This window comes from Urocitellus parryii, chromosome 15 (assembly GCF_045843805.1).
Source record: "Urocitellus parryii isolate mUroPar1 chromosome 15, mUroPar1.hap1, whole genome shotgun sequence".
Lineage (NCBI taxonomy): Eukaryota > Metazoa > Chordata > Mammalia > Rodentia > Sciuridae > Urocitellus > Urocitellus parryii.
The window spans coordinates 27,374,746-27,401,955 of NC_135545.1; the positions used below are offsets into that span (position 1 = coordinate 27,374,746).

Below are 27,210 nucleotides of genomic sequence, written 5' to 3' on the forward strand. Positions count from 1 at the left end.
AATGTATCACTTTTTAAATTTGCAATTCCCTAATGACATATGATGTTGAACATCTTTTTAATATACTTACTTACCATCTTCCCTGGTCAGGTATCTGTTTAGGTCTTTTGCCTGTTTTCTAAATGGGTTGTTTGTTTGCTTATTGAGTTTTAAGTGTTTGGTGTGTATTTTGAATATTAGCCTTTTGCAAATGTTTTCTCCCCAGTCTGTGGCTTTTCTTCTCATCCTCTTGATACTCAGATGGTTTTTTCTATCTCATTTTTTAAAGCTTTTTGAAATATATAGGGAGACTTAAAAGCAGAGCTTGCAGACTAATGGCCTGATGGCTTGATCAAACCTGCACATGCATTAAGTTTTATATTTCTAACTTTCAGAATGACATTTTTGTTAATCATTAGCAGTAGCTGACATTTCCTGAGGGCTTACTCTGTGCTAAGTAAACAGTAAAGCCTGTGCTAAGCCCTTTCCACGCTCCTGTTGAATCCCTGCAGAAACCTTCCAAGGTGGCATTGTCGCTGTCCTAAGTGTACAGTTGGAAACAGACTTTGGTAGGTGAAGGACTGGCCCCAGTATGCCCAGGTAACAGGAGCGAAAAATAGATGTGATTCCAGATCATAGTTTTTAAACAACTGTATTTCAGCACAATGTTTATTGAAATGACTTGAAACAGAAAGCATACAAATGTCCAGTAAACATGGGTACAGTAGCACACACCTGTAATCCCAATGGCTCTGGAGTGTGAAGTAGGAGGATTGCAAGTTCAAAGCCAGCCTTAGCAACTTGGTGAGACTTTGTCTAAAATATATTTAAAAAAAAGAAAAGAGGGCTGGGGATGTTGCTCTGTGGTTAAGCACCTCTGGGTTCAATCCCTGGTACCAAATAAATAAATAAAAATAAAACCCCCTCTTCATTGGTATGGAGGTTGGAGAAGGATTTTTATCATTTTTGGTGGAGTGCATTTTGAGAATATTTTTCAAAAGTATTAATTGTTCATATCCTTTCCATAGGGGTTTTACTTTTTGGCATTGAATCCAGGGGTGCCCTCAACCACTGAGCTACACCCCCAGCCCTTTTTATTTTGCTATAGAGTCTTGCTAAGATACCTTGGTTGTCCTTGAGCTTGCCATCCATCCTCCTGCCTCTGGCTCTGGAGCTGAGATTAAAGGTGTATATTACTATAAGTGGCCAGGGATTGAACTTCTGAGAATTTATTTTTAGGAAAAAATTAGAGTTGATTACATATACATGTGCTCAGTAGTGAAAATTAGAAGCAGCCTAAGTTATGGTATATTCATATTCTAGAATAATGTACAATCATTAAGAATTCATTTTTATCATATCAGATGCCATGAATAGTGATATGTTCTGTGTTTTTCCACTGACTAAAATGATACCTATAGCAAAGCAGTTTGTTTCAGGTCTTTGGCCTAGAGTCACTACTGGCTGTATTTTGCTGTTACAAGGAGCGGGATATATAGGTGATTTTTCTTTTTCTTATGTGTTTTTGCATACTTCTAAATTTACATTTTTCTTTTAATGTTTTTGTAAATGTAGAAAAAGCGTAGGACCTCATTAAAGTCAACATGGCTTTATGCACTTCGTTTTTGATGTATGTGAAAATGTATTCTTTGTGAATCAGTTTGTTTTGTTTTTTTGCTTAAGGTCTTAAATAATCCTTAGGTAATACCAGCACTTATCCAAAAGATCTCTACAGTACAGAAAAAGAAAGTAAATTGTGACAACCTTTCTCCAAGGTAAATGAAACTGTTCCAGTTTCATATCCATGATAATCACTATTAATAGTTAAAGAATTTAAATATGCATTGGGAGCTTGCCCTATTTAATATAAATTATTTATTAAACAAATAACCACATTTAATGTTTTGGACATTGGGAGTTTCATAGGTAGGCTTTCTATAGGTGAAACCCCCCCTGCTTCTTTATCACTACCCTTACCTGGGAAGATGTGGCAACATGTTAATTGTAAATTTAGAATAGTGCCTGTTCTTAAATCCCAACCTCTCCACCAAAGACAAATAAAAAGTATGTGATATTAGAATCGAGTGAATTAAATATATTGGTATTTTGTTATTATAGTTAAGAATATAATAGTTCTTATAGGATGAATTATTTATTCTTACTGGTATTTGGACCTTATCGGTAAGAAAGAGATTCAGCCTGTGTGTATGTGTGTGTGTGTGTGTGTGTGTGTGTGTGTGTATTTGTGTTTCTTTAGCTCAACAAATATACGAGGGCCTTCCACTCGAGGAATAAATTCATTAACTAAGCTCCCACCAACACCCAAGATAGCTGATCTTAGTTGGGGAGGATTACCAGCCATTCTTCTTTAGGCTTCTTAACTTCACCCAGATTTGGTTAGGTCTACTCGGAGTGGTCGGGAAGTTGTTCAGAATTTTTCCTTGAAGGGGAAAGAATTATTGAATACAAGTAGATAAAGTAACTCTTTGGTAATGATTTCTTTTCTTTTTCTCCCTTTACCTTATCTTGTAATTGGTGGAAAGCAATGGCAGGGTCGGTGCTGACAGTGGCCAGGGAAAGAAGCCAAATGGGGAAGGGACAGAGACGTCGTCAGCTGAAAACCTTCCTTCTGGAGCTCTCAGTGGTAGAGCTCTTGCCTAGCATGTGTGAGGCCCTGGGTTGGATCCCTAGTACCAAAACAAAAACAAGACAAAACAAATCCATCCCTCTGAGCCGTTGGTCTAAAAAATAAGGTCCAGAAATGGAGGACAACCAGCGATGTCATGTGAAAAAGAATGTTCTAAGTTTCTAGGAAAGCACATATGAATACCTCTTAAAAGGAGGGAAAAAATGAAAATGTTGTAGTCTAGAACACGGAGATCACTCTACATTCTCTGTGCTTTTGTTCCCATGTTCTGTTGTAGGAGCGGTTTACAAAGCAAACATGACATTCTTTGAAGATGAATAGCCATGGTATAGCATTTATAAAAGATATGTGTGCTCTCTCCTTTTAAGGAATTTTACATTGTCAATCATATATTTTTGCTTCCCTTGTTTTTTGTTTTCAATCTTAGAGGAGATGGTGAGAGGTATTCAGGAGCGTAAGTTTCTTGTGCCTGAGTAGAAGAGGAGGAAGGGCTTGTTCCTTTCAGCTTTGGTATTGGTGATCTTCCCATTTAGTTAGGCATGACTTTGGTCACGTGACCTCATATTCTTATCAATTCTTTAGAAAATTGGACACATCATAGAAACTTTTTATAAAGCCTTTTGAGGGGTAGTTCCGTGGTAGAATGCATGCTTAGCATCCCTAACACCAAAAGAAAAGGGAGGAGTATTTTGGTTTTAAAAAATTACATGTTGCCAGGCACATTGATTTGGTAGGCGAGGCAGGAGGATTGCAGATCTGTGGCCAGCTTGAACAATTTAGCAAGACCCTGAGAAAATTTAAAAAACAGTGGTAGAGTGCCTCCTTAGCTGTTAAGGCTCTACGTGGTACTCCGGCCAGATTGGCCCCTCCCTTATGATCTGTTAGTGCTGCCCCACCACCTATGCATTACCTTGGATCCTGGAGGTCAGTCATCTCCCTTTTGTGACCATGTGGACACATCCCCAGGGCATGGATGAATGTTGCCTTCCTGAGGGAGTGGCTCTGGGCTCTGCACAGTAGGCCCTTACACTCCACGGGTTTTGTTTGGCCGTCTCTGAAGTCATTTTTCCCCTGAGATTTCTGGTTGTGGGGTGGGGGTTGGGTCCTGGTAAGCCATGGGGCTGCCTTTGCAGCAGCTTTTCTAAAAAGATCTGGCATGTTCCAGCACAGTTCTGTGGGACTGCACTGGGAGAAGGGAGGGCACAGTGCTCCTGTAGAGTGTGGAAGCGACACAGTGGTGGAAGGTGACCTTGATGGTCACACATGGAGTTGGCCTGTAGAAACGGAGGCAAGTGGCTGACCACTCGTGTGGAGGCTGCCACAGTGTCCTCGGGGTTGAGTGGGGAGGACCTGAGTCAAGCTGAGTGGGGCCAGGGTGGAAGTCTTTGGTTTTGTTTTTCAGTAGAAGCATTTGGAGACTAGTTAGCTCCAGAAGATAAAGAAGGGTGAGCGGGGAAGACTCTGAAGTTTTCATTTGGGGAAACAATAATTCATAGAGGAAAGTGTGATCCTAGGGGTAGGATGGAAGAAAGACAAGGAGTTTCATTTGGTCTGTTGGGTTTGAAGTGACAGCTCAGTGGAAGTATCTAGCTGGTTGCTGAAAGTAGAGGAGCTGATGTGTGAGTGACTTTCTTTGTTTAACTTGAATTCTGGAGCCTTCTGAAGTTGTCACTCAGCTTTCCCTCATCCCCCTAGGGTTTGAGTTGCTTCTCCTGGTGACTCGTGTATGAGAAAAATCAAGCAGTACAAAAGGGTGAGTCCCTGCCACTTCAGACCTCAGTCCCACCTCAGAGGAAGGTACTGCTAGCAGCTTTTGTCTATTCTGGAAATTCTTGCATATACATACACACTTGAGGATAGAAATCCCTGGAAAGAATGAGTCAGGCATTAACGGAAACTCACCGTGTGCCCTGCAGTCCGGCATACAGTGGCTCCTCAGGTGCAGGTCTGTGCGCCAGTGCTGTGTGCCCAGGTCCCCAGGTATCCACCCTGCTCAGGCTGAGCATAGAATCCCTTCAATGCCCCATGCTCCCAGTTGTGAATTCTGTAACTTTTTAGTATGGAAGACTGGATTATTAAGAATAATTTGAAACACATACAAAAAATATTTAAAAAATGAGTTTTTTCTCCTTAAAATGTTATTTTCTTTAATGAATATTTTTTTTTTCGCTATGAAGATCTATTTTTTTTAAGATAACGATGGTCATTAATATCTTCATTTTTAGAATGTGGTTTACATTTTAAGAAGCAAATCTTGTCCCTCCGCAGTCAAACTCTGGATTTAACCACTGTTAATAGTTTGGAACGTAGAGCGGTTCTCTTGAGGCAGAGGGCTGCACTCACACAGGGGTGCTTGTGCACACAGTGGGTTTTTTTTTTTATCTTTGTTTTATTTATTTATTTTTGTGTGGTCTGAGAATCAAACCCAGTGCCTCACATGTGCTAGGCAAGTGCTCTACCACTGAGCCCTGGACCCACACACAGTGGTTTTCACTGTAGAAGACAACAGAGCTCATGGCCATGGTCTCCCTAAGCAGATGAAAAGCAGACAGACTAATGCATGCTGGTGGTTAAAAAGAAAAAAAAAAAAAAAAAAAGTGGTAATGGTATAGAAAGGTAGAACGTTAAATCTCCCTAACTTCCCAGTTCCACGGTTTGTGATATGAATAGAAAGACACCGTGTCTCCCTTCTTGTGTGTTTGTCTCTCTCTCTAATGCACATGTCCTGCTAAACATACCTTTATTGTACTCTTTATTTTTAATTTAGCATCATCTAGATCTTTGTCCACTCCTGGAGCTTTACTTCATTCTTTTTCAGGGATTACTGGCTGTGAAGAGAAGGTCACTAAGTGCTTTTGTGATCATTTAATTGGATCCCATCGACGGACATTGGTGCTGTTTCTAAATATTTTAGTATTTACAAATAATAAACGCTGTGGTGGACGTTCTTATACAGTTATCCTTGTTCCTTCGTGGAGATGTTTCTGGAAGATCTGGTATTTGTTCTTTTTTAGCATAAGCACCTCTGGAGAGGTCATGGTAATTACACTGCCATACGAAGTATGTGACTGCCTTTTCCATGTGTCCTTTTCAAAATTGGGTATTATTACCATACAGGTTTCTTTTCAGGGCCGGTGGGGAGTTGTCTTGTTGACAGTCATTGAGTAGAACTTTGTCAGTGTCAGGGTTCCCCTGAGCTTCATGTTGATAATTAAAGGGGGCTTTTTTTAGTTAAATGCCTGGAAAATTTAACAGTGATGTGGCAGTGGCCTTGGGCAGGTTGCGGGCTGAGCAGAGTTCCTCCAGCAGCAGGGTGGCCAGCGCCTGAGTAGATGCTTGGAGGAGCACCCACCAGAATGCAGCCGCAGAGGGGCCCTGGCCGGTCCTCTGGGAGGCAGGGGCGCTTCGCTGGGCTCTGGTGCTGTGGGCCAGCAGCTCCTGGGCAGCTCCCGCCCACCCTGGGCTGCCCAGCTGCATCCTGAAGTGTGAAGCGGGTTCTTCCCTTTTATACGAAAGACATTAGCCTTTGAGGGCCATTCTTGACTTCCTCCCCTCCTCATGTGCCTTCGAAAACGCATTTCAACCTCAGAAGGCTAGCATTTCTACCTCTGTAGTAGAGCTCTCCTCCAAACAAAAGTGATTTTTTTTTCACATCTCTATTTTGACCAAAATTGTCCGTGAGTTGCACTTTTATAAATACGGGAACTATGTTTTGGCATCTCCTCATCACATTAATCTTGAAAATAATGTACTTTTTTTATTATCACTTTGCCTTACACAGCAGCAGTGTGTTTTCTTGCTTTTCCTTTTTAAGAGAAAATACTGATATCCAAACAAAGGATATTCATATAGAAAAAACAAACCCAGTTTCTCCTGTACTTCACAGTAGCCAGATGTGGGGGTCTCCCACTGGACCAAGCAAGCCTCAGCTCTGCACCCGGCCACTAGCTGGGGGTCCTCTCATTCAGTCAGTCCTAACTGCTTCCCTGGAGACTCCGCACATGCTCGTTGCAGGCTCTACGTGGGCTTATCGGCCTCTGACATTCGCCTCTCAATTGGGGTCACTGTAGTAGCTTCCTTAGGTCAGTTCATTTGGTAGAGCAGCTCATAGAAACTCAGGGAAGCGCGCTCACTGGTTTATTTTATAAAGGATATTTCAAAGGGTACAAATAAATAACCAGGTGATGAGATCCATCAGGTGAGGTCTGGGTTTCCAGTGCAGGAGCTTCTGTCCCTGTGGAACTGGGAGTTGTCATTTTCCCCGCACATGGGTGTGTTTTGTGTACCTTTGTGGAAGTTCACGTGTGTGTGTGTCCGTCTGTCTGCAGACTCTCTGAACCCAGTCCTTTTAGGTTTTTATGGATGCTTGATTAAATCACTGGCCATTGGTGATCATCTCAACCTTCAGTTCCTCTCCCCATCCCTTGAGGAAAGTGGGTGGGGCTGGAAGTCCCAACTCTAACTCTGTAACCCTGCCTTAGTCCTTCTGGTGACCAGCCTCAATCCTAAAGCTACCTAGGTGCCACCAACCATCAGTCAGCTCACTAGCATATTAAAAAACTGTGCTTTAGAGATTCCAAGGATTTTAGGAGTTGTATACCAGGAAGGGGGGGGCACGTTTGTTCAGCTCACAGAAGAACAGTATTTTAAAACTTTGTATGAGAAACCAGGAAGCTGAGTGTGTGCTGCTCAGTACTTGCTGTTAGAAGTAACAAGGTGCCACAAGAAATCAAACACTTGCTCCGAAGTGGGTGGGCAAGACAAAGCCTGGCAGAAGGGCGGCTCCAGAACCTGGCCAGCAGGTGCTCCTGGGCGAGAGGTCCTCTGCTTATATCTCCGCTTTTATCTCTAACCTAACACAGGGCTGCCCTTCACTCTGATTGGAGGAGTTCGGGGTTACAATCTAGGCAATTGGCTAATTTTAGAATTAGGGCGGGCAAAAGGGAAAGGCTACAGTTGGATCCAATTAAGGCTGAATACTAGATTCTGAAAATGAACCACCAGAATTTCTGTTTTTCACACTATTTTAATAATTAATCTTACTGAGTTTTGATCCAAACATAGGAAAAAGTGAAGGTTTCTCTTTGTAGTTAGATGATTACAGAGGCTTAAAGTTGCATTAACGTGAAAGCAAGCTTACAAAGTGTCTTTAGTTTCCTCCCTTTGTTCAGGCATTTCTGCACTTGAAGGTCTACCAGGGGTAAAAGGGGCATTGAAAAACAATTGAGTTCCTACCGCATTTTTTTAAACACTTTTTTACCCAGTCCATGGAACCCCACAGAAATTTTAAAAATCAGTACTGGAAGTTGATTACCTACATGGACCAAGATTTCTTTCTTTCTTTTTTTAGTTCACTACTGGGGATTGAACCCACAGGCACTTTACTGCTGAGCCGTATCCCCAGCCCTTTTTATTTTATTTTTAATTTTTTTAGTTTAGATAGACAAAATACCTGTATTTTATTTACTTATTTTCATGTGGTGCTGAGGATTGAACCCAGGGCCTCACAGGTGCTAGGCGAGCGCTCTGCCACTGAGCTGCAGCCCAGCCCCGCTTTTTATTTTATTATGAGACCTTCTTACCAAGCTGCTGAGTTGAACATGGGATCATCCTGCCTCAGCCTTCTGAGTTGCTGGGCATCATAGGCATGCACCCCCACATCTGGCCTAAGATTTCTTATTTATCTGAGGTACATGCCCTCCATATCTAGCCCTTTCACACATGGCTGGTTAGACATAGGGAGCAGTGAGGTGGTGATTGGTGTGGTTGGATGAATGAGGCCTGGCTGGCTTCCGCTTTCTCCTCATTCCTCCTTCCCCTTTCTAATACAGCAGGTCTTCATCAATGAAAGAAATGCAACAGCCCATAGAACCGTATTTCCTTAAATAGCAAGATGGTTGCATGGAATATTAAGTATTTAGGGTAGTCCTGTTTTAAGAGCTTATCTTATATAGTAATCAGCATGTTAATAAACCTAGAATCCTTGTGATTAGAAGCAAATATTAAGGTCTTCTCTTAACTTTCCCCCTAATTCAGAAGCCCCTTTTATGGACCTATGTTTGCTCAGGTCATCTGTTGTCCTCCCTCAGGCAGCACTGGGGACTGCACTGTCTTGTTAGTGCCTTCCGTCCTGGGCAGCCGTGGTCCCTGGAGAGCTCCCCTCCGTCTGTCGGAAACCTGCTTGTGGTGGATCAGTGCAGAATATATTCATTGCATTCTCCACAAAGTATTTAGACAGATTTTGTTTTCATTGTTGAAAGGCAAGGGTCGTATTTGACAAACCCATTTCCCCCTAAGCATTCAGTAATGTTTACAAAATGAATTATCGTGCGTTTCCTAAGACTTGAACTTAGCTGGTGTTTGGGCTAGGTACCTGTCACCTAGGTTTGAGTTAGAAAACGGACAATATAGTCAAATTTAGGTGTTTGCACTGGTTAGAATGCAGATGTTCTATAGAGGTCTTCTTAGAACTACAAGTAAACTCTGATAATTCGTAGCAAACACCTAATGAGCCAAGAAGCACCCGCCTGCTCGGCTCCGTGTCTTGGCATCGCCATCATGCTGTGCTGAAGAGAGCCCAGGCTGTGCACCTTCCTGCGACTCTTAGCTGTTGCCTGTAAGAGAATGTAATAAAACCTGGGAATTTAAACAAACACAGACCCTCAAATACTAGAAGTCTAAAGGTCCTGTGAGACCCAAAAACAGCAAGGAAAAGCAGAACTCCACTAGGGTGGCTGCTGAATTCACCCTCCGACCTCTGGAGTCCAGGTTGATGCAGAATTCCACGGCAAACAGGCAAATGCTTTCAGTACATCATTCCTTACAGCCCGAAAAGACTCCTGCCTTCCAGCCCTGCTGTACCTGAGCACACGGGGCTGCAAACACAAAATGCACAGTCACCTGTCCAGGGAACCCAGCTGCCCGCACGCAGAACTCCTGTCTACAGCTTAAGTTTTTGACTCTGTCTGGAAAAAAAAGAATAGGAAGAGGCAGGAACTGTCAATTGCTTAATCAGTCACATTTTTATAAAGTCATCAGTGTTCCATGTGTCAAGAGTCATGTCCAGCGGAGGGTGGGACACAATAGTTTTTACTTCCTCAAACCATTTTGGTCTTGCAGCTTCCTGCTCGGGAGCCGGGATGGGCCTCGGTTGCAGGCTCCAGCTCCCACCACCGGCAGGCAGCCCCGTCCTGTGTGGTGGCTCTGAGGAGGCCACGAAGGGCTTCTCTAGCATCCCTTCAGTCCACCCCCCCTCCCCAGGAGCCCCCGCAGTCCCAGCAGCTCGGGAGCAGTGCTCTTCTCCCTCTTGGCTCCGACTCCTTCCACTCATTGCCAGCCCCGTTTGCCCTTTTGTCCTGACCATTGCTTGGTTGGGCCCTGCACCTCCTGCCGCCTGTGTGTGTGATGTTTCTGCAGCCCCCTCCTCCATCCTCGGGGCCGTCCTCTTGAACCCGTCGTCACTCAGGACCTGTTCTCCTCTCCTCGCCACAGTCTCATCCCTTTGCTGATGCATGGCTGCAGAGTTGCCAGTCTGAAAACCACTGTGTTTTTGCAATCCTTCCGAGTCCCTCAGAAACACTGGAACAGCCCCCTGTGCCACAGGGAAAAGCCTGAGCCGCTGCTTTGGTTTGTTTGGGGTGCTTTAGATTGAACCCAGGGCCCTGCTGGGCGAGGCGGGCGCTCTACCCTGAGCTGCCCCCAGCGCACCAGGTGCTGTCCGGAGTCTGCCGAGCCAGAGCCTGCCCACCTGCCTTCCCAGGAGTCTCCATCCTCCCCCCACAGCCCTTGCCCTTGGCTCGCTGCCTGGAGCGTCCCCGTCTCTGGAAGCCCTGGCCCCTTCATGGGGCCATTCTTTTCAAGACACGGCTGATGTCCACTGGTTGTCATTGGATGCTTCATCCACGAGGAGACACTGTGAAAGACGAGCATGGCCGGCAGAGCAGGAGGGGCAGCCCCCAGGCAGGACACTCGCTTCCCTCCCCCAGCGTCGGCAGCTGGATGGCAAGTCACAGGCCGAGAGCAGGGCCTGCGCTGTGGTTCCCCTTCTTTAAAGTCACCAGCAGCCAGCAAGGGCTCTACACAGGGAGTTTTTATTTTATTGAATTATTTTGCCTTTTTGATTAAATTCTGTACATTTCGATTTTACCTAAGATGAGATATAACATTAAAATTAAGGTAAAAATCAATGACTGTAAGGTCATCAACTGAATTATCTTGTAAGATTTAATTAGAGAAAATTACTTAAGAAACTGTTCTCTCATTAGATTGGCCTGCTCATATTTTTTCTGCTTTTCTCTTCAGTCTGCATGAAGAAATCAGTGATTTTTATGAATACATGTCTCCAAGGCCCGAGGAGGAGAAGATGCGGATGGAGGTGGTGAGCAGGATCGAGAGTGTGATCAAGGAACTTTGGCCCAGCGCTGACGTGAGTCTCCCCCATGGGGCCCCTGGGGCGTAGGGTAGGGTCCCTGTCCTCTGGTGGAAGTTTACCTCTTGGCATCTCAGGCAAAGACCCCCACATACAGTGTGAGTGCTTTTGTAAGAGTTAAGGTCTAATTAAATTTTAAAGGCAAATAATTTTCAGCCTTTAAAATTTGGGGCTTGGTAATTATGTTCATTGACTCAGATGCCTGCCTTAATTTTTTTTCCTTTGGTGCTAGTTAGTAACTACTAAAGGAGAACTAAATTTAGGAATCATTAAGTGTAAGGAGAAGACAAGTATAACCTTATTATAGTAATTTGTTATTGCATGTGATTTATTAAAACCTCATTGCTATTTTGTTCCAACCTGCCAGTATAAACATTGTAATTGTTTATAGATGAATGAAAAGGTCATGTAGGAATTTGTCACTTGGAAGTTCTTTTTTGGGGGCAGTGCATAGCCCAGGTCTGTCCCCCCACCCCCTCATGATACTAAGGATTGAACTCAAGGAGCACTTTACCCCTGAGCTACATCACCAGCCCTTTTAATTTTTGTAAGTTTTGAGACAAGGTCTCCTTAAATTGCCCAAGCTAGCCTCCAGCCTCAGCCTCCCAAGTCTCTGGGATTACAGGCATGTGCCGCCATGCCTGGCCCTGCCTCTCTTGAAATTGGTATCTTTGTCCCACATCCGTCCCCACTCAGTGAGCAAAATATTTGCCCAGGATTTCTTCTTTACTTATTTGTGTTTTTTGTTATTGATATTAAGTTAATACTTTACTCTTTAGGACTTAAGGACTTAGTCCACAATTTTGTACCTTAAAAAAAGTGGGCTGGGATTGTGGCTCAGTGGTAGAGCGCTTGCCTCACATGTGCAAGGCACTGGGTTTGATTCTCAGCACTACATATAAATAAATGAATAAAATAAAGGCCCATCAACACTAAAAAAAATTTTTTTAAAAGTAATTTATGTTACTTTTTAAATCTAACATAAGAATCCCTTATGTTAATGTCCTTTAGCAAAACAAAAGAGTTTTAAATACAACACTGTAGGTAAAGGGAAGACACTAGTGTTTTATTGAGCAGCTACTATATGCAGCATTATTACTTCTTCTTATATGATCTGACTCTCAGCTGGGCTGATTCTGCTCCCCAGGGGCCTTTGGCAGTGTCTACACATTTTTGGTTATCACAACTTGGGAGGCACTACTGACATCTAGTGGGTAGAGACCAGAGAGGCAGCTCAATGTACCACAGCTGAGGTTGAGAAACCCTGATCTGAATTGAGCCTCATCCTTCTGAGGTGGCAGATTTTATCGTTGACATTTTGTTGTTTGAGGGTGTTGTTTTTTTTTTTTAACCCCCACTTCTGTACTGGGGATCTCACCCAGGGCCTTACACATGCTAGGCAAGCACTCTACCACTGAGCTACACACCCAGCCCTTTTTAAAGTTTTATTTTGAGACAGGGTCTTGCTAAGTTGCCTAGCTTGACCTCAAACTTTTGGGCCTCCTGCTTTTGCCTCCTAAGTACCTAGGATTACAGGTGTGCACCACTATGCCTAGCCCTTTTCATTTATTTACTTATTTAATTTTTTCCCCCCCAGAGAGGAACATGAGGCTGTGGCTGGCTTCCCAGGTCTATCTCGCGTCAGAGGCAGAGCTTCTTTTCCCCTCGTTTATCCTGTGTTGCAGTTCTATGCATATGTATACCTGCCTGAGTTCCACCATTCTCCATAAGTTGAGATAGAATGCGCCCAGGTTTTCTGCCACAGCGCTGATTTTTCTCTGTGGAGAGGTCTATAAGCCAGTGCTTGTCTTGTACTTGGAGTAGTCTGACTAATAGTGATCTATGAGAAAACTCCTGCTTAGAGAACAAAAATTAAGGATTTGTGATTGTACTTGAATTATAAGGGAACATAGTGACCTGAATATTGCTTTTGAAATATTTGGTCTATATGTTTCATATTTGAACCTGATATATTTAAATTGTATTCTGAATGTCTGCCTGTGAGGTACAGAATCCCTACTTTTTGAAGTGTGGTTAGAAAAAAATGCTCTTGTAGTACTAAAAAGTTCCAGTAGAGGGTAGCCAAGACCTGCACAACTCCACAACTTGGTGCCATAGCTGATACCTTAATGTACTTCTTTTTCTGTTCCAGGTCCAGATATTTGGAAGTTTTAAAACTGGCCTGTATTTACCTACTAGGTTAGTACGTTTGTGAAGCTTTCAAGGGATTATACATTTTTATAGAGTATGTGAATTTTGTCTATTGCATGTGTGAGAATAGAACAAGACAGTGAGATATATGAAATAGAAATTCATTTACCTGAATTTGCATTACCTTAAAGTAGAATGTTACTTCAGATCATCTTATCCAGACTGAAATGATGCAGAGAAATGTAAAAGGGAACATGTAGCAGTAGAATCAGTTAGTTACTAGTTTTAGAAATTGACTACCCTGCAGAGAATTGCCCAGCCCCAGGACCTCTCCACTGTAGTGTCATGATTAGAGCGTGGAACTGGATATACTATGTGAGGTCTCTCTTTTTTCAGTGAAGAAATCATGCAGCTAGATGTGGTTTCAGCATCCTGACCCAGACAACGAGGCTACAAAACTCTGAGGAAGTCTTGGCCCCTTTAGGACCCTTGTTCCATTTCAGTCTGTTCTAAGGAGGGCTCTCTTGACTCGTAGCCTGGAGGACCCCTTTTTGAGAATGGTGATATTTCTCTGAAGCAGTGCGTCCTTGCTCTCTTAAGAATTAAAAGACATGGTCTTTACAAAGGAAAACATTCTATAGTGTTGTGTGTCTGGGGATTGAACCCATGAGCACCCTACCACCGAGTCACGTCTCCAACTCTTTCTACTTTATTTTGAGACAGGGTCTTGCTAAATTGCCCAGGCTGGCTTCAGACTTGCAGTTCTCCTGCTTCGGCCTCCCAGGTAGCTGGGTTTATAGGAGTAGGCCGCTGCACCTGGCTATTCCATTGTGTCTTTTGATTGAGCTTGATTTGGTTCACTTTCTCCCAACTCTTAAAATGTGCTAAAGTGGGAATATCCTAGCCGTCTTCATTCTTTCCAATGCTGTCCTTGCCCTACACAAGCTGTATGTAAAACATTCAAATTCAAGGTCTTTAGTATTTTTCCTTATTTAAGCTCTATGCTTCAGCAAAAGCCAAAAAGTCATTCTAAAAAAATTATTAAATTTTAGGAATAGGTAGTACATTTCATAATTCAGATTTAGAAAAGGCACACTCCTGCTCCTGCCCAGGTTCTCTTTTGGAACATCCCTGATACCAGTTTCTTAAATGCCCTTCCAGAGATATTTGTGTCTTTACACAAACAGTACAAGCCAGACACTGCTCTTCAACTTGTATGTTGTTCTTATTTATTTTGGGCGTACTGGGGATTGAACTCAGGGGCACTCAACCACTGAGCCTCATCCCCAGCCCTATTTTGTATTTCATTTAGAGACAGAGGCTCATGAGTTGCTTAGGGCCTCACTTTTGCTGAGGCCGCCTTTGAACTTGTGACCCTCCTTTCTCAGCGTCTCAAGCTGCTGGGATTATAGGCACGCGCCACCATGCCTGGCTTCATTTAATATGTTTTAAGTCACAGTTAATCTCATCTAGATAGCTAAGTCTTTAGGGCCAGAAACCTTTATAAAAAAGAAACATTAACCAGCATTTTTGAAGTTTTACTTCTTTCAAAATCACCGTTTCCTGAGGCCTGTGTTCTGTGCAGTGACTGAGAAAAGGAAGTTGTTAAAAATCATCAACCTTCTCTGAAACCCATCATCGCCATCCTTGGTCTTCATTGGGCAGAAAGGGACAAGGTTTCCACTGTACCACCTTGAAGTCTAGGAGTGTGATCTGATATAAAACAGGTGCTGTTTCTTGCTTCCTCAACTCTGTCGCATGTGTTCTCTATGTTTAGTGACATCGATCTTGTGGTGTTTGGGAAGTGGGAAAACCTACCCCTCTGGACCCTGGAGGAAGCCCTTCGGAAACACAAAGTTGCAGATGAGGATTCGGTGAAAGTTCTAGACAAAGCGACTGTAAGTTCTTCACACCTCTGTTTGTTGACATGAAGCTTCAGTGTTTGTGAACACAGTTGGACTGTGAGTCAGTGGTTTTTTGATTTTTTGAATGTCTTGCTGCTTGTACATGAACAGTGTTCTGTTTGTGAAACAAGTTACCGTACTCTGGCTACGCATTTAAGAAATAACCCAACGTTTTCATACATAATACTATAGAGGTTTTTTTTAAGTATAATAAAAATGTGGATTTCTGTTAAGCAGTTTATAGTCACACAGATGTTGCCATTCTATTGTGTCGTTGAAAAATGTATATGCTTGATGTTTTCTAAGTCAGATTATATATATCTGTTAGAATTTTTGGTTTTTTTAATTTTTGGAGGGTTTTGCCTACTAGGTTTTCTTTGACCATAGTTTTCATTGAAAAAGTTAATTTGGAGACCCAATTCTGTACACAAGTTTGCTGGCCCAAGTTTTCTCTTTTGCAGTACTGGGGAGTAAATCCAAGGATGCTCTATCTCTGAGCTACACCCCCAGACTGACTTGAATTTGTAGTCCTCCTGCCTCAGCCTCTGAGTTTGCTGGGCCGGGCCCAAGTTTTCTAATGCATGGTGAAAACGGTATTATTTTGAGAGCTCATAATACCTCACATAAATCATCTGATCAGTTTTTATTTGAGAGTAATCCTTACATTTTATATTCTTTTCCTGTTAGGTGGCTTTTTGGGCTATTTGTGTATGACTGAAGAACCTAGTGGTTTTCTGATGAGAAATAGTTTGGTGATATGAAATGTTTGGATAATTTTTAATCTTATAGTTAGTTGGAAATTGTTCTCCAAAGTATATATAATATTGAGATTTTATATGATTTCAAAATTCTCAGTGCAACTATATGCCAGTTAATATAACTATACGAATTGATGTGATATTAGGCATAATGGCACATACCTGTAATTCCAGCTGCTCAGGAGACTGAGGCAGGAACATCAAAAGTTTGAGGCCAGGCTGGGTAGCTTAGTAAGACCCTGTCTCATAATAAAATGTAAAAAAAAGGCTAGGGATGTAGCTCTGCGGTAGAAGACGTGCCTAGCCTGTGCAAAGCTCTGGGTTCAATTGCCAGTAGCTGAGGCAAGAGGGTTGTAAGTTCAATGCAAGCCTGACTATCTTATCCCATCTCAAAATACAATTTAGAAAAAGGGGTTGGGCTCAGTAGTAGAGTGACCCTGGCTTTACCCCCCCCCCCAGTACCATACACACAAAATAGGTGTATCTCAAAAATAATCACTGTTGTACACCTTAAATATATGCAATAAATAATAAATTAATAACTAAAGTTGTTTGGATACCAAAACACATTCTTAATACATATATTGTATAAGTTAATTGCTGAATATATACTGTAAAGTATCTGTAGAAGTTAATTGTGGTACATAGTATTCAGAACACTCAGTGTTTTGTGTCTTTTTGAGAAGGTTAGACACCAACCATTCCCTGGTTTTGTCTTTTAATTTGGGTCTAGAATTTCAACCTCTGCTTGTTCTCTTTCCAGGTACCTATTATTAAATTAACAGATTCTTTTACTGAAGTGAAAGTTGATATCAGCTTTAATGTCCAGAATGGCGTGAGAGCAGCAGACCTCATCAAAGATTTTACCAAGGTCAGAGGCTCTGTCGTGTCTGTATGATGAAACTGTCAGGAAATGTAAATGTAATTTTTTCTGTTGTGGTTGTGGTTGTATTCTGCTGTTCTTTGCCAAACCCCCAGCCCCCGCCCCGCCATTTCTGGGAGTGGCCGCCGGCCCCAGCATGCTAGGTGAGTGCTACTCTTAGCCCAGCCAAGCTGTTTTTATGTGTGTGTTGCTGACAAATGTTTTTCCCTTTTCTGTGTACCTGTTTTGCTTTCCCTGAATCTGCTTGTGATGATCTGTAATTATAATGTGACCTCAAGTAAGAATTAAGGGTTTAGAATGCTTTTGAAGAAATACTATGCTCTGGATCCTTACGCATAGGAACGTGAGGGCTGAGATCATGCTGCATGATTGACGGCTGTCAGTTTTTAATCTCAGGTTTTAGATTAAGAACCTCCCTAGGGAGTCTTTTCTCTGTTTTAATTTCCAAGTCACCTCTAAGGTGGTGCCTACAGTTTTCCTTACTTTATCTTGAAGTAATTATAACTTGTTCGTGTTTTGTTATCTTCTTTCAAAATAGGGAAGAATTTGCAACATTGTCCTCAGAACATTTTATATACTTAGCCATCAGCTGGAAACTTTATAAACCTGGATCTACCCTGATGTCAACCATAATGTTTACAAATGCTTATTTCTCTCTCTCTCTCTCTCTCTCTCTCTCTCTCTCTCTCTCTCTCTCTCCCTCTCCCTCTCCCTCTCCCTCTCCCTCTCCCTCTCCCTCTCCCTCTCCCTCTCCCTCTCCCTCTCCCTCTCCCTCTTTCCTTCTTATTTTGTGGTACTGAGACTTTAACTAAATTACTGAGTCTGACTTCGAACTTGTGATTTTCCTGCCGTAGCCTCCCAAGTCATTGGGATTTTGATTTATTTCTCCATGTTTTTGTTCTTCTTTTTCATACTTGCTATTTGATGATTTGGAAAAGTATAAACTTTTAACTTTCTTAAGGAAAGTTGAAAGTCCATAACAAATATGAAAGTAAAGCTGGGCGAGACATCTCACCTATAATCCCAGCAATTTGAGAGGCTAAGACAGGAGATTCGATAAGTTCAAGACCAGCCTCCACAACTTAGTGAGACCTTGTCTCAAAATAAAAAGGACCAAAAAAAAAAAAAAAAAAAAAAGGCAAAAATAAAACAAAAAGGACTGGGGATATAGCTCTGTAATTTAGCACCCTGAGTTTATTTCCCATACCAAAAACAAGAACCCAAAGCAAAAAACAAAGAATAAAGAAGGGGTTAGAAATCTCTCTAATAGGAATGGCATCTTTCCATATGTTTGGCCTGCTTTATTGCCCTCGGTGTCCCAGGCGAGGGCCTGGCTTGTAGAGAGCATTGTATAGTACGTGAGCCAAAGACGGACTCTCTGCTGTACATCTTCACCAGCTCTCGCGTGCCCGTTCCCTGTGGTGTGGAAAGGAGAGCTCACTGGCCACAGGGAAACAGCAGGCAAGACTGTTCATGCTCTAGGATTGTAACAGAATGATTTTTTATTTTTTATTTTTTTTGAGAGAGAGAGAGAGAGAGAGAATTTCAATATTTATTTTTTAGTTCTCGGCGGACACAACATCTTTGTTTGTATGTGGTGAACCCGGGCCGCACACATGCCAGGCGAGCATGCTACCGCTTGAGCACATCCCAGTCCCTAACAGAATAATTTTAAGGACCTTTAAACCGCCATAGATGGTTTCAAAGTAGTTCTTAGAAAAGTAGTTCTTTCAAATTCCACTGATTTGGTGCTTTAAGATGTCGAGAGACTTTGTTCTTGTACTATTTCTGTTATGTGTTCACAAATGAATATTATGCTCATGGTCATAGTGAGCATCATCAAATGTATACTGTTAGTGTTTCCATCCTTAGTGGGTACATGGGTGCCATTATTTATGTTACTGTGTTTTAGTTTTTAATGGCTTACTTTTTAAAAAAATTGCTTAGCTTTAAAACAGAAACTTAAGTATATTGTATATCTCTACCAAATTTTATAATGTAAGGACCAGTTTATGCCCCTGCTAGTTGCCAAGAGCTATTACGGATACAGAATTCATTGAAAATATTATTTTATTTATTTTTCAGAAATATCCTGTATTGCCATACTTGGTTTTAGTATTGAAACAATTCTTATTACAGAGGGACCTTAATGAAGTATTTACAGGTGGAATTGGTTCTTATAGTCTCTTTTTAATGGCAGTCAGTTTCCTTCAGGTAAGTCACATGGGTGTGCTGTACGAGTGTACAAATAAAAATAAATAAGTCAGCTGAGAAGACATTTCAGGAAAAAATTTAAATCAAGCTTTATTTGAATGCTTTTCTTGATTACTTATGACTTTTCCCTTAAACTGGACCTTTTATAATTTAGTAGATAAGTATTTAAAAATTCCCGGGGAGAGTATTTGTGGTTTTCAATCCCAGATGTTGCAGTATTTGCCGTGCAGAGGTGTAGTCTGGTTCTGTAACTGCAAACAATAGGACACATGCCCAAAACAAGGATGTCTCCCAAGCCCCTGATCTAGTTTAGCTGGGGTGGAGACCTGCTCTGTGGGTGGATGAGTTAGAGCTGCATCGGGTGCGTCTGTGTGGTGCTGCTGCCAGCCGCAGGCTCTGCTGTGAGTCAGGGTGACCTCCCCGATGTGGGGAGGGGCACGCAGCCTTGTCAGCCTCCTGGGGCAGAATTCAGCCTGGCAAATTGTACCCCACCAGTTTTGCGCCCATGGGATTGTTTTATAGGTTGTCTGTGACAGCAGTTCAGCCATTTATTACTGTATTTGTTGACTTTTATGTTAAACCCAAATTATAATGATACTGCTTACAGAAATTAGGATGTCAACCCCTCCCTGATAATTGAGAGAAGATTCAAAATAATTTCTTCCTTTTTTTTTTTTTTCTTTTTTTAGTTACATCCTAGGGAAGATGCTTGCATCCCCAATACAAACTATGGTGTTCTCTTAATAGAATTTTTTGAATTATATGGACGACACTTCAATTATTTAAAGACTGGCATCCGGATAAAGGATGGTGGTTCATATGTGGCCAAAGATGAAGTACAGAAAAATATGCTGGATGGCTACCGGCCATCAATGCTTTATATTGAAGACCCTTTACAACCAGGTATTGAAATTAGGTAAATTTGTGGGTGTTCAGAGAGAGGGCGTTGTCAGGCATTGTGTGCTTTTAGCCTTTCTGTGGATGCCAAATGCAGGATGACGTCTGTTGTCATTTTTTTCTCCAAAATATTTTATCAGCAAACGTACTGAAATAGAACACCCCCTAGTGAAGCACCTTGCAGACTTCAGATGACTGGGGATGGAATCCTTTTGACCCTTGAAACCCAGGGCCTGTAGGGGTTCCCTGTCGGTAGGGGTGTGCAGCTCTGGTTTGGCAGCCATGTTTCCTTTTCCTGGTTCTTCCTGCTGGTGACTGCAGCAGCTGTCGGCCAGGACAGTAAGGACATGAGCTTGGTGGTAGTACACCTCCAGACTCATGGTTCAGGGAGACTGTCTTTTGGACTACTGCTTTTTCTCTTCAGTTTTGCGTAATCCCCTATGCTTTTTCCAGTTTTGCGTTGGCTTAAAAGTGAACAAAAAATAATTGGTTATATTTGTTTGCTTTTATCTTATTTTTTCTAGGCAATATCTTTTCCTGATGCAATTGTAAAATATTTAGATTCTGCATTATTGGATTTTAGTGGAAGTGCTTTTAGTCATTTGCTTGAATTTGCAACTTTGAATATATGAGTCAGGAAAAGGAATGAAGAGCTACTATAATTGCCTAAGAGCCCTTTTATGGTTTATTGAGGTGTTCTATGAACATTAATAGTTCTATGTGTTTGTTTATTGAGGAAATACGGAATGGGACCCTTCTCCTCACAAAGTAAGCTGGGCATGGTGGCGCATGCCTATAATACCAGCGACTCTGGAGGCTGAGGCAGGAGGATAGCAAATTCAAAGCCAGCCTCAGCAATTTATTGAGGCCCTAGGACCTTAGTGAGACCCTGTTTCAAAATGAAAAATAAAAAGGGCTGGAGATGTGGCTCAGTGGTTAAACACCCCTGGTTTCCTTCCCTTTTACCAAAAAAACAAAAAACAAAAAACGTTTTTTTGGTTTTTTTTTTCCCCCAGTAAGACAGATCTTCCTTTTTAGGACCTCACAATTTAGCATGAGAAATATGTGCATAGTTAGTAAAACCCCCAAACCCACAAGTATTTCTGTTTTAGCTTGGTTTCACTCCTAGGGGAGAATAGGCAGCTTTTTCTTTTGCTTGCATTACTCTTTGCAGGTGTGAGAGGAGAGTCCTTCTTGGACACTTTATACATCATGATAAAGGACAGACTCCGTGTTCAGAGATTGGGGAACTATGGGAGCAACTGACAACTCGGTTTCTGGGTGGAGTTGTGTAGCTGGATAACTCTTGCCCTTGCCCTCCCAAAAGTAGGCGTGTCGACATTGATGCACATGAAGCAGTAGTCAAGCTTACTACTTCTCATATACATTTCTTTTAAAGGTAATGATGTTGGAAGGAGTTCGTATGGGGCCATGCAAGTGAAACAGGCCTTTGATTATGCCTACGTTGTTTTGAGTCATGCTGTATCGCCAATAGCAAAGTACTATCCTAACAACGAAACAGAGAGGTAAAAGTTTAACTCAGATCAGCCCATTGTGTCAAAATTGGTTGTGACTTCTTATTTTCAAATTAATGTACCCCCCTTCTTTTTTTCAAACACATGCAGCATATTAGGTAGAATAATTAGAGTAACGGATGAAGTCGCCACATACAGAGATTGGATATCAAAACAGTGGGGCTTGCAGAACAGGCCTGAGCCTTCCTGTAATGGTAAGAATGTTTTCATTGATTGATTGACTGAGTCTTAGAGGTTTTTCTGTGTTGTGTGTTTTTAATGGGAAGAAACGTTTTCCAATCTTTTGCCACTCTTTCAGGAAATGGTGTTACCTTGATAGTAGATACTCAGCAGTTAGATAAATGTAATAATAATCTGTCTGAAGAAAATGAAGCCCTTGGAAAATGTAGAAGTAAAACTTCGGAATCTCTTAGTAAACACTCTTCAAACTCTTCATCAGGTCCAGTGTCCTCCTCTTCTGCCACGCAGTCCAGCTCTAGTGACGTTGTAAGTATAAAAGATTTGGCCCTTGGAAACTTCAGTGCTTACATGTTCTCTGACATCGGGTTCCTGCTGACCAGAGGGCTAAGGCTGCTTCCTTTTCTGTTACTGGGAAATTTTAGCAACTTTCACACTTAACCTTTTTCTCAACCTTTTTTATACATAGAACAATAGAGAATTTTAGTGAAGTCTCTGTATCCACCACTAGATTCTACCATTAACATTTGGGGAGCAAGCATTGTGGATTATTGAACTCAAGGGCACTAGACCACTGAGCCACATCCCAGCCCTATTTTTTATATTATTTAGAGACAGGATCTCATTGAGTTTATTAGCACCTCACTTTTGCTGAGGCTGGCTTTGAACTCGCAATCCTCCTGCCTCAGCCTCCCAAGCCACTGGGATTACAGGTGTGCGCCACCACACCCGGCAGATTCCACCATTAACATCTGACTTGTAATCATAGACCTACATCCATCCATCCTGCTATCCACTAATTGGTCTTATTCTTTGATCTATCTGAAAGCAGATTACAGGCCTCTGTATACTTCTTTCAAACTTCTGTAATGTATATTTATTAACTAGACTTAAATATTTGTTGTAGTTTTTTCTTTTGCTATAAAATTGACATAAAGGGAATCCTAATTGCACTGAATTTTTATCAAATGCATTCACATTTGTAACCCTAAATACTAACAAGGTATAAAATGTTGCCACCACCCCAGGGAGACACTTGCTAATCAGCCCGCAGTCCTACCCTCAGAGAGAACCACTACTATGGTTTTTCTAATACCATAAATTAGTTTTGCTTGTTCCATAATTTCATATAAATGAAATCATGCAACATACACTCTTTTTTGTAAGGCTTCTTTCATGTAGAATAATGTTTTTGAGCTTCCTGATTGGGTTTTTAAAGGAGGAGATATGATTTACACTTCTTAAATTTTACCATTTAAAATTAAATGGATAAATTCAACGTTTTTAAATATATTCACAATGTTATACAGCCATCACCAGTCTCCAGTTGAAGAATATTTTCTTCACCCCAGAAAGAACCTCTGTACTATTGGTAGTTCCTCCTAATTCCTCTTTCCCAGGCTCTAATATTTTATCTCTGTCCTGATTGACTTTTAAGTGTCAATTACATCAAAGTTAATTTTCTTTATCAAGGTGAATTTAAATTTACTTCACATTTAAAATGGACTTACCTATTATTTGAATTTTGATATTATTAGGAGTGTGGAAAAAAAGAAATGTAAAAACGTAGGGGACGTTAATTTTATGTTGTGACCGATGACCACATGTCTTCATGGAGACCTACCTGTTTGTGTGCAGAATCTCTGTGCCTTGCTAGATCCCAGAGCAGTGCTCTGGAGGGCAGAATGCTGAGCTAGACACCTCAGACACGGGCATGAGGGGATTGAGGACAGGAGAGAGACCACCTTGAGATGGAGCGTTAGGGACTGAGACACCGTGACTGAAATGCTGGGCAGTGTTCCAGGGTGAAGGGCAAGACAGTCCAGACCCAGTCAGTCCAGATCAGACGGGGCTGAGCCTGCTCCTGTGGTAGGGCTGCACCCCCAGCACATTGGGTTGGAGGAATCTGTCTTCACGGACTCTCAGTTCACCATCTTGTTTTTAATTGAAGATATTGAACCAGAACTGGGACCTAGGTCCCTTGCTCCTTACCATGCTCTTTCCAGGGTACCATGACACATTTTCTGTAGGTAAAAACCCACTCAGATCGTGACCTCTGTGAGCTCCTTCACAGACTGTTAACAAATCTGATGTGAGCAGTGAACTTGACGATGAAGGAAGCCCTGTGGTAAACTGAGTCTCTTTAAAATATCAGGAGGAAAACTTAATCACTTCATTTTACAAAACTTTTTACAAAACTTACAAGTTCCTCATTGTACCTCCTTAACTCCCGAATGTTTCAGTTTATTCTGATGAGTACTCAGCTGAAATTGTTCTCATTTCTGAATATTGAATACGTAAATTACTATTTCATCACATTATAACCTGTGTGGCTTGTGTTAGGATTCTGATGCGACACCATGCAAAACCCCGAAACAGCTGCTTTGCCGGCCATCTACTGGGAACCGAGTAGGGTCACAAGATGTGACCTTGGAGTCCTCTCAGGCAGTTGGGAAAATGCAGAGCACCCAAACCACTAACACATCCAACAGTACCAACAAATCCCAGGTGTGTGGAATTTGTGTTTTCAATTGTTCGTGTCCAAATAGTTAGAATTTCTTTTGTGTGAATAATGGTTATCCTGGGTTTGAAACTCTGGGTTAAAGAGAAAACCTGTTTTGTTCTAAGAGATTCCAAAGCATGGTGGTATTTCTAGTAATGGTTCATTCTGAGTCCATTTATGAGATATTGTAGCATCCATCTTGGTGGGAACCTAGTAACTGGTCCCTAAGACATTTCTAGCCAACCCACCTTATTACAGTTTCAGCATAAAAAAAAAATTGCATCAAGGCTGGGGGAGGTAGCTCAGTGGTAAAGTATGTGCTTAAGCATTCTTGAAGCCCTGGGTTCCACTCCCTACTCCACCCACAACCGCCCCCCAAAACGCACATACACACACACACACACACACACATACACACACAGAGGATCAAGTTACAGAAAGGTTTTAGTTGTACTTGAAATTAAACTACACCCAAACAGTTTTGGTGTGGCTCCATGGCAGTGGTGTGCATACCTGGGGGTGACGTAGCCTTTGATAATGTTCGGCACCCACATCAAGCAGCTGTGAGGCATAAGGGTCAGCTGACTGAAATAGGCCACCGAGATGCTGTAAGTTTTTGGTTGCCTATAATTATTATTAACCATGAGTAATGAGTCTGAGTGAGGGAGAATGCAAGCCATTGGTATTGGGCTCTGGTCCAAGGCCCTCTTACCCTCTCTCAGTACAGCTGGAACCCAGGGGATAGGCCTCTTGGTAGCAGAGATCACTGGCTTGTCAGTCACCTCCTGTCTGATTAGACCTGCTAAATCCACTTAACGCCACAGCCTGAACCACACGCACCAAACCCAAGCTCATTGAGTCAACAGCAGTAAGGTGACAGGGCTGATAGAGAAAGTCACAGGTAAGGAGAGCAGGAAGGGAGTGGCTGCCATGCTGATGTCCCCAGTCGGCCTGTGCAGTTGTGCCTGTCCAGGGCCACCTTCCAGTACTACCCCCTAGAGTGTGGCATGTGACCTGGCAGGTTCCTTGAGAAAACACTGTCGGGAAGACGAGATAGTGGCCTAGCATTTCAGTATTTCCATTTTAAAAATAATGTAAGAGTTTTAGAGCTCAAAGGAGTTAGCCCCTGTGGTCAGCCCTCTCCTTCTGCCTGCTAGCTAAGTCAGTGGTCAGCATGGTCACCCTAGTCAACCAGTTTCTAGTGCGGAGGGCACCCTCAGGATGCAGGTTTGCTGACCCACAACACTGATGTCTCTTTGACCGCTTTCTTTTTCTGCAGCATGGATCAGCAAGGCTCTTCCGTTCTTCCAGCAAAGGCTTCCAAGGTACAACTCAAACAAGCCATGGTTCCTTGATGACAAACAAACAGCATCAAGGCAAATCCAATAATCAGTATTACCATGGCAAAAAGAGGAAACACAAGAGGGACGCGCCCGTCTCAGACCTTTGTAGATAGTCGGCGCTGTGCGATGGACTGTCTTCTGTGTGCAATGATCTCATGCTCAGGACAGTTGCATAGGGACTCCTGGGAGACTCAGGAGCCTCACACTGTTCAGACATTGATTTAGCAACTGCGTTTTTTCCCAGCTCGCCACGGAATGGATCATGAAGACTGACAACTGCAAAAACAAAAGCAAGCAAAAAAAGGGGAAAAAAAAAAGGCTGCTTATTTGATAAGTCATATGCTACAACAGGGTCATTTTAAGATTTAAAGCTTGAATGTAAAATAAATATATTTCTCATTGGCTTTATGCAGAGTTATAGGGAATAGTATTCAGTGTGGGTAGGGTGATAGAAACAGAAAACAATGTCAGAGGATGGGTGGGAAGGCAAACAAAGTATCTTATAGGAAGTCCAGATTCCAAAGGGGAAAGTGATCTGTGCATGTTTTTTTTTTTAATATTTTTGCATATATTTACCATTTTATTGTGTGTGTATATATAGAAGACCATATAGGAAATTGATATTTGTAATAGTGGATTTGTTAATACTTTTTACATAACATTACTGTTTGAATTGTAAACAGATTTCTTCTCAGGATTAGTTTGAAGAATAATCTGAATTGTCATCTTGACATCCATATATAGGGAAGTGATTAGTTCTATTACTCAGTTTGTTTTCCTCAGCATTGAAAATGACTTAATAGAACCCTTGTGACCTGCTGCGAAATTTTTTCCTCTCTAAAGAAAAGGTTTATGGTGGCAAATGATGTTTATTTTATTTTGTAAAAAAAAGAAAAAAGAAAAAAAATGTACTATGTACTTTTGTGTAAACACTGAAAAATCTCTAGTCATCTCTGAGAATTGCAACTGTTTTCTATAGTGCTGTCATTTTGGGCAATTGGCAATTACATGACTTTGTGTTTGTTTCCTTTGCAGTCTTTCTATCTCTCTCTCTTTCCTCCCCTGCCCTCCCCACTTCTTCCTAGTAGGAAACAGGGCCGCTCGTCTGCCTCGCTCCTGTCGCATCGAACCTCGAGCTCCACAGACTTTGCATGCTGGCCCTCTGACCCTGTGTGCTCCGTGTGCTTGCGTTCCTCATCTCTTATTCTTTTAAACTCATGCTTAACTACTGTGGGAGAGAATAACTGTAAACAGCTTTAATTAAATCATACTTATAAAAAACTATTTTCTTATACTCCACTTTATGCTTTTGGTATTGTCGATCTTTAAAAATTAAATGGTCTTTGATAATGGATCTATTTTGTATTGCCTTATTAAGACCAAATACTTCTTGTCATCCCATTCTTTATCCTCTCCTTTCATGGAATTGTTATCTTTAATTAAAACTTTTTTAAACATTGGCTTGTTTTAAATCATACTGTAAATTTTGGTTGTGGTCAGCTTTTGAGTGCAAATGAGATGTATAATTCTGTTATTCATCACCTGTTGGGTTTGGAACTCAGTTGGGGATATTAATATAATAGAATGTAAGTGACATTTCTGAAAATGTTTTCTTCCAAGGCGAAAGCTCTTCTGTTAGCATCAGTGTGCGTGGCTCTATTAAATACGGCCATTTCAGAGAAGAGATTCTTTTATATATATATATACATATAAAGTACTATTGGCTTTTAGGAATTTCTTTTATATACATTTATGAAATATTGAAGACCAATCAGACCATTAATGGACACT

The 27,210-nt window shown here is 41.8% G+C and overlaps 1 protein-coding gene across 2 annotated transcripts in view; it reads left to right on the forward strand.

The window, feature by feature from the left end:
- The window catches only part of Tent4b (terminal nucleotidyltransferase 4B), a 61,867-nt gene extending 34,993 nt beyond the window's left edge, over positions 1–26,874 (forward strand). Inside the window, exons 2-12 of one of the 2 annotated variants that reach the window (XM_026392285.2) lie at positions 10,928–11,051; positions 13,207–13,253; positions 14,983–15,103; positions 16,631–16,738; positions 18,836–18,964; positions 19,654–19,867; positions 21,261–21,387; positions 21,487–21,590; positions 21,695–21,882; positions 23,917–24,081; positions 25,356–26,874. In XM_026392285.2, the coding sequence (XP_026248070.2) occupies positions 10,928–11,051; positions 13,207–13,253; positions 14,983–15,103; positions 16,631–16,738; positions 18,836–18,964; positions 19,654–19,867; positions 21,261–21,387; positions 21,487–21,590; positions 21,695–21,882; positions 23,917–24,081; positions 25,356–25,532 (1,504 nt within the window). In that variant the 3' untranslated portion in view covers positions 25,533–26,874. The remainder of the gene's footprint in view (positions 1–10,927; positions 11,052–13,206; positions 13,254–14,982; positions 15,104–16,630; positions 16,739–18,835; positions 18,965–19,653; positions 19,868–21,260; positions 21,388–21,486; positions 21,591–21,694; positions 21,883–23,916; positions 24,082–25,355) is intronic. The other variant, XM_026392286.2, reaches the window with a different exon arrangement.
- Positions 26,875–27,210: the final 336 nt, after the last annotated feature.